Consider the following 15,000-nt stretch of genomic DNA (forward strand, 5'->3'; position numbering starts at 1 on the left):
TCAAGGCCCTGCTAACAGGAATGGCTTGTGGCCAAGGATGTGGATAAAAGGCAAGGATGGGTTTGTGAGCTGACTATGGGCTATGCCAAGGAATTACTCTTCCCTTTGTGTAAATGGGCTTTGATGCAAACAGAGAGCAAAATTCTGGTGATTGATGGACAAGCTTCCAATATTTGATCAGAACTTTGTGGTGTTCCACAGGTTTCCATTGCAGAGTGATAAAATGTCTATTTAGAGTCATAGAATGCTTTAGGTTGGAAAATATTTCTAAGATCACTGCTTCCAACTGTAAATCATCCTGTCAAACTATACTGGACATGTTGGAGCAGGTCCAGAGGAGACCATAAGGATGCTTATGGGTGGAGATTGAACATGCCTACTATGAGGAAGGGATGAGAGAATTGGGATTGTTCAGCCTGAAGAAGAGAAGGCTTTAGGGAAACCTTAGAGCCCTTCCAGTGCCCAGCAGGTCTCCAAGAGAGCTGGAGAGGGGCTTTGGGCAAGGGCATGGAAGGACAGGACAAGTGGGAATGGCTTCCCACTGCCAGAGGGCAGGGTTAGATGGGATATCAGGGAGAAATTGTTCCCTGTGAGGATGGTGAGGCCCTGGCAGAGGTTTCCCAGAGAAGCTGTGACTGCCTTTGGATCCCTGGAAGTGTCCAAGGCCAGGTTGGACAGGGCTTGGAGCAGCCTGGGATAGTGGAAGGTGTCCCTGCCCATGGCAGGGGGATGGGAATGAGATGGTTTTTAAGGTCCCTTCCAACCCAAACTATTCCCTGATCCTCTGATATTTAGTGAAGGTGGATATATTAGGAAGATGACAATGACCAGTGTGGCATGATCCTCATCTCTCCCCCAAAACTACCTCACCAGCATTTATACATCAATTATTCCCTCTCATTCACCCCAACCTTATGCATTTTCTTTTTTTCTGTGTGTTCTGTATCATCTAAGCAGTTAAAGATTTGATAAGAGAAAGTTGTCAGAAATCAGGTCTTCTTCCCCTAATTGCACCAGTGTGATAAAACATCACACGGGGAATCTGCAAGAATTTACGCACACATGCAAACAAATAGCTGCTGTCAATTCACGTGGAAGATCAGATAAGGCCATTATCTCGTGTCAAACCTACCAGTGTGTGACAAGAGTGTGGGGAAGGATATGGGCTAGAGATATGGGAGCAGGAGGAACAGTGGTGGAGGTCATGATGAGAAAATTCAGAAGGAAAAAAAAAGCCCCAAATCTAGATTGCAAAAATTATCTGAAGATTTCTGGTCTAAGGGAAACCGGTGTGTTCAGAGATTGTTCTGTGTCCAGTTATCTGGTTTTAGTGTAGAGTATCATGAAGAAATGAGTGCATGGGGACAGGCTGTGCTGTACCAACATGTGTCTGCCCAGCATGAGGCCCTGGTTCAGGAGCAGGTGCTTGGAAAGGGCTTGACCCAGATGGGGACTAGAAGTAAGTGTTGTGCCTTCTGTGATGGGCAACTCTTCATCAGTGAGCTGAGAAGTCCTCAAGCTGCGAGGGAGAGGAGCCTGGAAAAGGATTTTTAATAGTATTTTGTATTTATTTTATATGTTTATTATATATATATATTATAGTAGATAATTAATATATAACATATATATATATATAAACATGTATTGGATAGTAACTAGTTCCTCTTGGCAGCACAATACAAGATTGGTGTAGTCACTGTTTGAACTCACAATTGAAAACTATTTCCTATAGAGATACTTGAGAATACAGTGACTGGTATTTTTCTCATGCTGTTGAATATTTTGGACCAAAGCTTATCCCATCAAGATGCAGGTGTGGCAAGACAGCAAAACAGGAAAGAAATCCATCTAGAAATCACATTTGAGTACCCAGAAATGCCATTAGGCTCAACAGGCATCTTCAACATTGTGAACAGCCTGCAGAGAACAAGATGTGGTGAATAAATAAGGCAGACTGAAGACAAAGGCTTAAAAAACAAGTGTTTATACAGTGTTAACTAGAAGGTACCAGATAGGATAAAAAGCCCACAGGGTGTAAAATAATAAATTCAAAATGAGAACTTTTTAGCAATGTCTAATGAAAGTGATCTGGTACTCTCAAGGAGAGCAGCACTCACCAGAGTATTGGTGGCACGTTGTAGATGAACCTCTGCCATGGACATGTGGAGACATTCATGCAGAAGTTGACACCTTTCTCTCTTGCACATGTGAAAGTAGTCTAACTTCATGTTCATGCAAGCTGGGGTTAAGTTTGGGAGCAGATATTACTCTTTTAGAGTCACAGAATGATTTAGGTTGGAAAAGACCTTTTGAGAATCGAGTCCAGCCATTCCCCCATTGCTGTCTAGCCCACCACTAAACCATATCCCCAGGTTCCAGATCCACATGACACCTTTTAAATCCCTCCAGGGATGGTGACTCAAACACATAACAAAGTGAATGAAATAATCTCAGAAGTTCAGCCTTAAGTGGAAAGGCAGTTTGGAAGTTCCCACTCTTTGGTTGTTCATTCAGTGATGTCTGATCTTGAAATGTCTTCCTGCAGCAAGGGTCACTGAGCCCTTCTAGTGGAAGATGTGCTGTTCCTTGATCACTGTTTTTAAGAGCTTGTAGAAGAGTCCAGCATGTGCTGAAGGTGTGAAAGTTCTGCCACAGTGGAACTCTCAGCATCAATTTCTCCCTCTTTTTTACAGCATGTTTTCTCAAAGGGCTGTAGACAGTTTATAGTCCAGAGGAACAAACATCTATAATTTTGATACTGGCAAAAAAAAAGATGTTTTGTGTTAACTTTGCGTTCTTCAGCTGAAAAGCCAGATAGAATTTTGAGTAGTTTGTTGTGTTTATAGTATGAGCAGAGCCTCAACTATGTGTTCCAAGGGCAATAACTGGGTTTGTGAGCATCTCTTAGTTTCCTTCCTGCCTGCTCTCTGGTTGAGATGTGGATAACTAGAGACTCAGAATTACCATCTTGTAGTCACAAACAAAACAAAAAAACTACAGTTGTGAAAATTTAGAAGCACTTCATGCTGAGATAGAATGGCAGGAATTAAGTGAGGGCTGTGATACTCACCTGTGTGTGAGGCACTGAGACATCACAAGAAGAAACAGCCTCAAGTTGTGCCAGGGAGGATTAGGTTGGATGTAAGGAAAAAAATCCTCACCCAAAGGGCTGTCAAGCTCTGGCAGAGGCTGCCCAGGGCACTGGTGGAATCCCCATCCCTGGAGGGATTTAATAACCTTGTGGCTGTGGCCTCTGAGGACATGGGTTAGTGGTGGTTTTGACGGTGCTGGGGGAGCAGTTGGACTCAAGGACTTTTGAGGGCTTTCCAGATCTAAATGATTCCATGATTCTCTGACCTTTTAGCTTTCCAAAAAATTGCATGTGTGCCAGTCTTACAGGAGGATCCACAGAGGACAGTGAAGGTGTTTGGGTTTGAGGGTTTGAGTTTGTATTTTTCGTCCCCTGGTTTCAATTGCTTCAGCTCTTTATTCATTGTAGAAGCAACATTTGCTCTGTTGGCATCAGCAGTGTACCAAAGGAGAGGGGAACTATCTCAAAAATAAAAAGAGCTGAGATATTTTGTGCTCTCTTCCCACTCAAATGTATCCTTCAAATCGAATTCCCTCAGTCAAGGGAAATAATTTCAGTTACCCTGGTCACAGTAGAAAGCAGCCCTCTTTTTGAATGTCTTTTTTCATTAATGTAGATATGTTTCTAAGATGAGAAACGATGTTTCTTCTAATTACGGTTACATGTAGTTAATTTCCTTTTTTTAAAAGCTCAGTGTGAAAGGCAGTTTCCTTTAAAAAGGGAGGGGGGAAGAAAAAAGTGATACAGCTGATGTTCCTGTTGCCTTAGCAACAGATTTATTTATTAGGGTCTGAAATGACATGAGTTAATATACCACATACCTGCTGATCGGCAAACTCTCCTATTTCAGCTCCAGTTGACAATTAAGTCCTGGACAGCTACAGCCAGGGGTTAATGTTACTCATTAGGAGAACTAGGTCATTACTGGGAAATCAAGGCACTTAAGGCAGCATGGATAAAATACAAAATTCAACATCTCAAGGAGTGAGGGGTTTTATGTTAATTAACCTTATTTTCCTTTCATTAAAAAAAAAAAAAATCTTTCATATATGCATATGACAGTGGATCAATTAATTGGGAAAGGAAAAAGAAAAAAAGAAGTGAGCTGTAGTTTACTTTCCTCTCCTAGTTGTCTTCATTTCCTTTGGAAGGGTTTCATTATTTTATGGAAAATTCTTATGTCTATATGATGAGTAAAAAGGGTATTAAAATTAAGAAGGGAATCATCATGGAAATCAGCTTTACCACAAGGGAATGAGCAAATAAAAGCCTTGGAAATGAAAATAAATAAGCTTTGCTAATACCTCACCTAAGGAGCAGAATATAAGCCCATCAGAGCTTGGAGATATTTAGAGGTACTTCTTTGCTTCTTTATTAAGCAGTTACATAGTTATTTGACCTTCAGAAACCGAAACTTTAGAGAACTAATTCAAGTTGTTGGCAAATATTCTATTTACAGGAAGCTGATCAGTGGTAACTCCTGTAGTTAATAATTGGCTTCTGATTTCCAGGAAAATTAAATATATTCTCTAAAAGTTTTATTAAGATATCTGAGTGGGAGTTTTAACTTGATAAGTCATAAGTGATTTAATAAAGCTCTCCTGAAAGCCTTTATTTACTAACTTTTAGCAGGCTTCATTCTGATACTGGAGAACTTAATAGCCTGGAAAAGAATTGTATTAAAATTAAACTTTTTTTTTTTTTTTTTTTTTTTTTTTATTCACTGCTTCCCCAAATACACTTGGTTCTTTCACTTCTACTAAGCACTCTACTTTTTTTTTCTATATTTAAGCTCTGTGGCCCAATTCTGCTTCTCATTGTATTTAGACCAATTTGATGTAAAACCTTTTTCCATTCATGTGAAGTCAAGGTTGAAACAGTGGCTTACCTGGGCTGCACCTAGTGAACCATGGAATCAGGTGGGAAGAGCACTGTTCCCCATAACAAAAGCAAGATTAAAGCCCCATGAGTATTTTTTCATCTGCATGGGGTGGTTTTACACTCTGATGCACCTATTTTCTTAAATTATAATAAAAATGCTGAATAATATCAAGATTCTGCCTGAAATATCACACAGAGAAACTTTCCTTCAAGGCCAGGTTGGATTGGATTTGAAGCAACATGGTCTTGTGGAAGGTGTCCCTGCCCATGGCAGGGGAGTTGGGATGAGATGAGCTTTAAAGTCCCTTCCCACCCAAACCATTCCATGATTCTGCGGTGCTGAGATTCCCTCTGTGCTATCCAGATGCTCACAAAGCAGCCACTTCAGTACCATCCTCCAGAGCCTGTCGCAATAAATGCTTTAGCCACGGTTGAAAAACAGATTTTGAGTTACTGTAAGACTACAACTGCATCACCTGGACAGTTGAAGAATATTTAGGCTTGGAACAGATGCATCACAGATTGCCCTAACAGCTCCAGTAAGCTTGGCTCTCCCTTTTCCCAGAACGGGAAATTCATTTTATGGGGGATTTTTTTTCCCCCTCCTGTACAGTTGTGAAACCCAAGTCTTTGAGCAGAAGCACATGTGAACAGGTGGGATTGAGGAATCCTCTCAAGGCTTTTCCACCTATGCCTCTCAAAGCAATCCCTTTCTGCTCATTCACCTAATTTGGTTTTGGCCTTTCAAACCTCATCCTTCTGTCTTTGCCAGGCTCAGTTCCCTGGGCATCTCCTCACACGTAGTCTTGTGCAGCAAATTTGCATCTCGCTCTTCTCTAGTTCCTCAGCCTTGCTCTGTCTCCATCACTTCACTCCTTGTCTCTACAAGGAACTTTCTACAACGTATCCAAGATACAGTTTGCAGTTTTACTAGGTAATGTTGTGTTTGTACTTTTTTTTTCATCTTGTTCTTCATATCTTCTGGAAAATTCTGACAGGATTTTTCTAGAAGATTATAGTTCAAGATAAATCTCAGTTTTGGGAAACTTCATAGGCAAGGACAGAAGAGGTTTTGTAATACAAACCCCACAGCAAACTTAGCAGATGGTACCACTATCCCCCCTTTGTAAGTCACAGCAGCATGGGCCAAAGTATGGGAATAACCTTCAAGAGACAAAAATCAAATATTTCATAAGCAAGTGATCTAATATTCCTCCTTATTTTCACCAGTAATAGGAGGGTTATGTTTCTTCCATCAAAGCTGCTTTTAATTAGTTTCCTCTTCTTACCACACCGCAACTGTTCAAGTCTGTTCTCTTTGCCTTCCTCTCCTCCCTGCTCTCCCTTTTTTCATTTTTTCATGTTTTTTCCCCCTCCCTGTGCCCACTATTTGCTGTTTTTTCTCAGCTGTGTTTGTGCAAACCTGACTCAATGCACTGAGTTGATTCCTCATTCTGAAAGCAGCAAGATTTGGAGTTACTTTAATCTTGTTGAATAATGAATTTGAAGTCATGCTGCCAAGAAAGTTCCTGGTTGGAAGCTTCTTCCTTGGAGATCCCAAAAGGATGAGTTATCTCGGGTACCTGAGCTAATTCTTCCCAGGGTATTACTCAGTGAAGAGCAGGATGTACTTCTTGACCCAAACAGGGCATCTGGTGGAGTTTTAAGCAGTTGTAGCTTGGTTGTGTGAATCTATCATGGAAATCAGAGAGGGTCCACAGGGTCTTGTATGGTGGATTCACCATTCCCAGGAAAATCTGTAGTAATGTAGTTTTTATGTAGTCATTTATATATAAACTTATATTTATGTACATTTTCTGTTCTTTCAAGGAACTACATTAATAGACTGTTACCCACTCATTACCATATTCGTAACCATCTTATGGTTGCCATGACATGACTTTTTACAGTATTTTATAGTTGAATTGCAGTAGGATACATTGTCTATGGTTATCAGGGCTGTTAGGGTCACTCAGATATTTTATGACCTCCTAACAACAGGAAAACCTTTTATTATGTCACCTTTGGAACACTAAAGGAAGTTTGTTTGTTGTTTTTTGGTTTTTTTAATAAACTCTTTAAGGTGGTCCATAGCAAATACAGGGTTTTGTTGCAAATTGAAATAAAGTGGTTTTGGTTTTGTTTTTAATCTGAATCCTCTACTTGGGAACAGCCAGACTGGCCAAGCTGGAGTAAAAGAAATGAAAGGCACTGGATGAAAATGTGTTGATTTTTACACCAAGGTAACTGAGACCAAATGGTGGTCTTTGTCTTCAAAGCTTAATCTCCCTTTAGGAAATAAACAGGAGGCTCCATGACTGATGCTGATCCTGAGGTTTCTTTGGTTAGGGGATGTGCAATATTTTATTTTGAGTTTTTTCTTCATGAGTTGTGAGGGGAGAAGAAGAATCTAAACAATAAACTCCCAAGGTTCTTTCTTGTTTCTTTTTTTATGAATCTCTTGTAGATAACAGGAGATAGGAGAAAATGCTTTTCCAGCGTAAAGCAAAATGCCACCCATTTTTCTCAGGCCAGCAATTTGAACAAATCAGAGGGTAAAATACACTCTCCTCACTGTAAATACGTCATGGGCTCTAATAGAAAATAAAACACTGTATTTGCCAGTACTGTTTGGCTGCTTTTTGCCTCTCCAGTGCCATTTTTTAATTCCTTGGCTTGCAGAGGTGTTCCGAAAGCACAGGCAAGGATCAGGACCCTTTTTTGCTTGTAGGACCTACAAATTGCCAGCTAAAAAATGAAATTTATTCTGTAGGGTCCTTTCTCATGCAGAAACATTTTCTTCTACTTGACTCCATTTTCTGTGAACTGAGGGGGTATTAAATATTGTGGTAACTTTTGATGCTGATGATGCCAGACAATGTTTAGAGGCACAATTACAGCAAAGACATTTTGTAGAGCAGATCAGCTGAAGAAGAAAACTCACTGGACTTAACTGCATATTTACAGTCTACCTCAACCTCTTCTTGGAAATGTAAAAAGATTGAAAAACACTGTGATAAATTGAATAAATGGAAAGCAATTAATTTTTCCTTCATGTTTGTATTTTCATAGATATTTCTTTTTTCCCTGTTTCTTTTCTAATTGTGCTTTCGTGGCAGTAACATTTCCTTTTTTGCAGTTATCATGAGCATTGTTACCAGAATTTGGTATTAGAATTTTAATTTTTTTGTCCCCTTTTTTTCTTCTCATAATCCTAACATAGAAAATGTATATTAAAGTCATTTGATTTAGGAAAGTCTTCTGTCCTCTGTGAAAATAATTACTGCAATATATTACATTTCATGTATTGAATAGGCTTGTAACATGAGTCTTCTTCTTTAAGAAGAATATTATTCTCCCAGAGTATTTACTGACTGTGATTCTCACCATATTTCTGTAAATGAAAGCTCCTCTAAGACCATATCGTGCAGATGGGGAAACCTGGGCAGAGCTGTCTTGTGGGAAATCAGTGTCAGGAAAAGACCAGAATTCTGCAATTCTCTGTTTTGAAGGCCAGGTTTATCTTTTGTGGCCAGATTTCTACTTTCTAACATTATTTTATGATAATAAACCTGTATTCAAATTTTTCTGAACTCAAGATTTGAAGTGAAATATCAAAGTGTAATGCAGTCCATAGTACAATGGAGGAAAAAAATCCTTGATATTGTTATTTAGATTTGGATGAAGCGGAGCCTTGGTTTTAGTTCTGTAGGGTATGTGTAACTCTTCTATTTTCTCTGTAGTTATCCTTTTCCTCCCTGTGTCTGGATATGCCATACATTTTAGTTTTCACCAGGAATATTTTTTTTTCCTCTTCTTGTGTATTTCTTACTCTTTGGATTGCTTTGTCCAGTACCTCTGCTTTGTTTGATGTCTGACTTGCTCCTCATTACTTCACTTTCCCAAAACAAAAAGATCAATGCCATCCACGTCAAGGTCTGTGTCTTGGAAACTTCATTTCCTTTATTTTTACTTATTGATTCTGTGCTCATGGGCTTGCCCAGCCCCTCACACATTCCCTGTGCTCTGCTCCAGCCATGCCTTTTCCTGGCTGATGTCCCCTGTCCCCTCCTTTTCTCCCAGGATGTCTCTTGGCTCGCCAGTCCTGGATCTCCACGATTGCTGCCCAGCTTCATCAATAATGAATGATTCTTCAGTAGCCTGTTTTAACAGCTATTTTCTAGCAATCATTGCAGGCAGGCAAGAATCCATCTTTCACCTCTTGCTATAAGTCCTAAATTTTTTCAAAAAATATTAAATTAAAGTGCTGCTTCAACTTCTGAGGATTTTGTGCCGTTTCCCACCTTTGCCCATCTGATATGAGGGTGATTGTGGGGAATGGGGATGCAGAAGGAGCTGCAGCCAGTGTGAACTCCTTGGATTTAAGGCACTGTACAAAGTGAAATATTACTATGTGCCCACACAATTTGAGATTCTCTCCTGCTGAAAACCTTCCATGCTGAATGTCCTAAGATTAAGATTGTTTTTAGCTGGGCTTAATTGTAATCGTTTCAGAATGTGTAGCACCTTAATGGTGGGACTTGATGGTCTTCAAAGTCCTGTCCAGCCCAAATGATTCTGTCATTCACAGAGATGTCACCACAGGGCTGTGGCTTTCACAAGCATTACATAGCATTTATGGAGTGTTTTCTCAAATATTAAGACTTTTTCCCCTGGTTTTGCACTTTTTAAAAACTGATAAATGCATTAACCCCAGCTTTTAATATATTTTTTAATAGACTGCTCTCATTTTTCCCCTTTGAACAAGTTCTTCTGCTTTTCCACAACTCTTCCACTTTCTAATTACATTGCTAGATGTGCCTTCCTCTAAATCCTAAATAAATGTGATTATCACCATGTAGGATAAGTTTACATATACTTAAAAAATTAAACTAAAGTCAGAGAAGACCATATGTGTCTCTTACTGAATTTCACCCAAATTTAAGAGATGAATATTCATTGAAAAATGTAAAGGGCCAAATTCTCTTTTTTTTTTTTATTTATTTATTTTTAATAGTGTGTTTCCCATCACTGGTGAGATGTGGGTGAGAATAAGTCAAGTTTAGGTGGTCTCTATGTACTTTGCTTCCAGTCCCAGAAATGGGTAAGGCTTGAGGGCTCAGGCTGAATTCCCAAAATCCCTGCAGAGCAGAAGGGTGTTCTGGAGAATGTTGCCATTGATTGTATAGAGGAGCATCATCATAGTGCTATGAGGTTGCTTTTTAAAATCACTTTAGGCTGAAAAGTGGGATGTCAAGTCATCAATTAATTCTGACAGCATCCTTCTGTGGTGAAAAAATAATATTGTCACACCCATTTTATGAGCAGAAAATCTAAGGCAGAGATAATAATGGAGGCTCAGTAGTGGTGCTGCTGCTCCCACCACACTCCCATTCCCTGTTCAAGGACACTTCTCAAAGTTTTAGATGAGATTTATATGAGATTGCAAAGGGAAGTCACTAAATCAGGATGAACCCTGGGCTGCATCCCCCCCACCCAGATCACAAAACGTCAGCCAGTTCCTAAAACAGACTTCAGACATCTCTCTTAAATTGTGGGTTAGAGTCAATAATAAAAAATCCTGTATAAAAATGAGAGCTGAGTAGTATTTGAATATGGAGATTGAATGTCTCCAAGGCAGGGCTCTCAAATCTGAGTGTAGGTGTGGTGTCTGTGCCTCTTTTGTGGAATTACAGCTGTAGTTTGGTCATTCTGATGTTTTCATGTTCTTAGGATGAAATTTAGAGCATCTTCATACCATACCCGTTTCTTATTTTTACTTTACCAGATGCATATCAAATCAAATGAAAATACAAAAGCGTTTCAAATACCTCAACTAAACAACAAAGCCAGACCCTGGAGTCACATTAGCTTGATTTTTTCCCCAAACATAATATCTTAAAAGAAAAGTTTGCATTTTAATATCAGGCTTTTATACTGTTTTGCAGTTCTTCTTCAGGAAATGGAGTATATATAATTAATACAGTTTAATAAAGCTCAAAAATGCAACAGATGCAGCCAAAAGTGCACATCATTTTGAGCAGATCTTTACAGAACAGACATTCCATATTGTGTTCATCTTTTTCCACGATCACTGCTATGGCAATCTGGTGTGTTTAGCAGTTGTTGCTGAGTAAGGCAGACTGGATTGTATATGATTTTCTCCATGTCAGCCAAGAAACAGAGCTCTCTCCTTTTTGATGCAGCAAAGAGGTGGTCTTGTACTATTTGTTTGTTTCTACCAGGAGCAGCTAATGCCTTCAGTATCCTGCAATAATAATAATAATAATACACTGCAGTCTGTAGTTGCATGGGCCAGGAGGTTTCTGGAGGTCTTAACTGAAAATAAAATGCTTGTGGTGTGGAGAAGTCGCAGGAACTGATAAAATCACTTAAGATGAGCTCCCAAATAGAAAAGCTACAAGATTTACTAAATGTGTCATTAAAATCTGGGAGTGTCACCTAAAAGGGAAACATTTTATACTGGAGGATGGAAGGAGGTTCACCTACAGCAGAAAACCCGCAAGGGAGGCTCCAGTGCAGAGGAAACGTTTCCCCTTTCAGCATTCTTTCTGGGTGCCAAATTTTCCTTCTGTTCTTCCCCACCTATTAAACAAAGCTGCAACTTCCAATTCCTATCAGTTTTCCTAAATATGTGCAGCTTATGTGGCTTCGCCGAGCTGTAAGGCTCCGTGTTCTCCTGCCAGCTCCTTGACAATGTGGCTCCAACAGCATCCTCCACTTTTGGCTGCCTCTGGGACCCCTGGTCTCTTCTGGAAAGCGAGAGGGAAAGCATATCCTTTGCTGGAAGGACTTTTTGTGACTGTGAAGCTGATAGCGGGGCTGTGAAGAGCTTGGAAAGATCCCTGTCAGCGTCGTGGCTGTCGAGTCTGCCGGCTCCGCGCGCGGGGACGCGCCGGTCCGCCGGGATGAGCTGAGCCGAGCCAGGGTGGGCTCGTGGCATCACTCACAAAGAACCCCCAAAAGCATGTCCAGGGGAAACTGAGGCTCAAGGGAAATTCTGTCATGAATTTCACCAACTCCCAGCATTGTAGAAGTTTTCCTTGCAAGCGTTTGTAATGGGGATGCTCTCTTCCAGCCAAATCTGAATCCATGCGATCCCGTGTTGGCTCTTCGAGCTGGGCATTTGGAGGGAACTCAATACTGGCAAAAAATTCTGCACAGAAGTTACCTACCAGAAACAGGTGGCTCTTTTAAGCGTGAGGATGCAGCAAACTAATAGTCAGAGATCTGGGATCTTTGCAATTGTGAGGAATCCACCCTCCAAACCAGTGCTTGTATCCACTTGGGTTACTGGAATTGCTGTGGAAACTCCTGGTTCACAGATGTGAAACAAATTACGAGGCTTATGCAGTTGCATTCCTCCTCATTATTGGGAACAAAACAAATTGGGGGGATGGAGGACTTCTTAAAGTGATTATTGTCTGGCTTTATTTTAAGAAAATGTGACTAATTCTGAAAACTCCACAATTCCTGGAGGTTTCTCAGCCTAGGGAAGTCACATTAATTATAAGATTAATTTATTTTAATTCCCTAAACCAAAAATATTGACTGAATGAGAAATTAACACGTGTAGAGCTGCAGATGTCATTTGGCTTCAGATTTCCTGAATGATATAATTATTAATCTTTCATATAGTAGTGTGAGAGACCTACAGATTTCATTCTGCAAAATTACTCTGTGAAGAAAGACACCAGGACAGCTGAGATATAGATTTTTCCCTTAATACAGGAAGGAAAACGGTGGAATTTGCTAAATAATAAATAAAACCAAAATATTTTAAAGGCATATGGTGCACATCTGTTGAAACACAATAATTTAAAGCAGAGTAATTAAATGCAAGATATAATATTCACCTTAGAGTGAGGAAATTATCTCATTCTATTTTTAATATAACTTAAGGAATTTGGGAATTTTAAATGATTTGTGATACCTTTTGAACCTTTAATTTTCTGCTAGTAAAGAAGATAGATTCGAAAATTGGGGGTTTAATTTATTTTTAGATAACCTAATTTGCATTTCATGTCACTGAGTGTCATACCCATATAAACATTTAATATTATCTTCAACAGAAATTGTAAATAAGTACAAGTTTCTTATATTTTAATTTCCAGCTAACTCCTTAAAAATCTAAAGGTAGAAAATTTGTGGTAAGTGGGTAATGGTAATGTAATGTTTGGGCCTTGTGGTAGTTTATTCCTTTCTTTACCTAAAGCACTGAATAGATTGGAATCTTTTCATGAGTATAGCATGGATTCCTAAATTCCAGTTTGAGAAATCCTGTAGGTTTAGGAGAAGTTTTTGTTTAACCTGTTTCTCCTGGGGAAAAAAAAAATGTAATGGAAGTCATACATGTATTTTTTTGGACAGGGGAAAAAAACCCAAAACCTATTTTTTTCCTACCCATTTTTTAACTTGATTTTGCCTTCAGGTAGGTACTCAGTCCTTCTCACTTTCATAGCTGGTAATTTGAAGAGTAAATGCATTGTTTGAGGACAGGGAAGAGAGAGAAAAGAACCTGATGAAACTGAGTTTTGACCCCAAGTGCAGCACTGAGGAAAATGTTCAGCATGCAGGAGAGGCAGAGGGAAATTATTTGAATAAATTTAGTCCCCAAATGTACAATTTTAGAGGAATAGTGTTCTGATAAATAAAAAAACCTCCTATAATTTCACAACTAAATGTAAACAATGCTGAGATAATTTCTGTTTGTTTTAAGGGAACATGACAAAGATCCTGAAACTTTCTTTAAAGTCCTGATGAAGCTGAAAGAGCAGGATCTGCCTTTCCATGTGTCTGTCCTTGGAGAGACTTTCAGTGAAATTCCAGGTACCTTTCCTTTTTTTCTTTACTTTAAAATTACCATAAAGTAGATACTTCTAGAAGTAGTTCTCATTTATGTATTTTTTTTTCTTAAAGAATGTGCTTAAAATTTTCCTAGTTGTGAAACTAAATAATAGTGATACATTGTAAAATTAAAATTATTTTTAAAAAAGTAAGCTTGATTTATTTTACTAGGAAGAGAAAGACTTTATTTATGACTTGTGGTTCAGTAACACTTCTGTATTTATTTAAATAGAGATAGGTGTGGGTGATTGGATGCTTCAGATAGTAAGAAAAATCTTTCAGGTCAAGGTCACTCATCTGAAATCCAGACTGAGATTTTAGCAGGTGAAAACACTTAGTTCCCTCTCAAATGTGAGGTTAAGGACTGCTGTGCAGAGCTTCTGGTTTGTATCTGGCCTGAAAGTGGTCATTAATCTTTAATATTTTTATACCACTCTTTTGGATAGTCCTTCTGTTTCTTGGCTTCTGCAGAACCACTACTCAGTGAACAGTTTCACCTGTCTGGAAAATAAATAGATTTTATTCAGGCACACAACTTTGTGCCTGAGATACTATGGCAATAAAGAGAATAATCAAATCCTGTACTGGGTGCACTTGTAATAAATTAAACCTTTTAAAAATGTACATTAATGACAAGCAAGTGTCAAAATATCCGATGTTTTAGCTCGTATGTATTTTCCAAAGGGTAGACTTGCATCCCTCAGCCTCATCAGTCTGTAAAAATAGACTGGGGATTAGTTTATTTGTCACTTCTGTCATATCTGTTGCCTGCTGGACTGGTGATATTTCAATTGGTTTAGTTTTGATTTTGCCATTTTTAAGACACCAAGAAGTTGATCTGATCCAAATAACTTTTGGGTCCCCAACTGAGACACAGCTGGGTTGGAAAAAGAAGTAATAATTCAGTAGCAGGAAAGTCTTCATGTTTTCTGTCCACTTCCTTTTTAGACAGTTTTCTGAAAGCCTGTTCTTCCAGGCAAGCCTTATCACAGATCCCAAGGCAACGTTGCTTTCCAGACTGAGCACACCAGATTTCTTAGAAGGAGAAATTTCTAAGGAATATGTGACAGATAGGAATGTACGATGGTGCGCTGCGGGAACAGATTCTATTGACACTCATTTTGGATGTTGTTACATATCTCATTTGTGGCTTCAGTACT

At 39.1% G+C, this 15,000-nt stretch overlaps 1 protein-coding gene across 14 annotated transcripts in view; it reads left to right on the forward strand.

Annotated features, from left to right (window-relative positions):
* The window catches only part of GTDC1 (glycosyltransferase like domain containing 1), a 303,268-nt gene that overhangs the window by 139,623 nt on the left and 148,645 nt on the right, over positions 1–15,000 (forward strand). For all 14 annotated transcript variants that reach the window (XR_009277719.1, XM_058839525.1, XM_058839524.1 and 11 more), the window contains one exon: positions 13,713–13,822. Coding sequence is in view for 13 of the 14 variants with exons in the window: in XM_058839525.1 (XP_058695508.1) it covers positions 13,713–13,822 (110 nt within the window). In the remaining variant the exon portion in view is untranslated. The remainder of the gene's footprint in view (positions 1–13,712; positions 13,823–15,000) is intronic.

This window comes from Poecile atricapillus, chromosome 5, assembly GCF_030490865.1.
Source record: "Poecile atricapillus isolate bPoeAtr1 chromosome 5, bPoeAtr1.hap1, whole genome shotgun sequence".
Classification (NCBI taxonomy): domain Eukaryota; kingdom Metazoa; phylum Chordata; class Aves; order Passeriformes; family Paridae; genus Poecile; species Poecile atricapillus.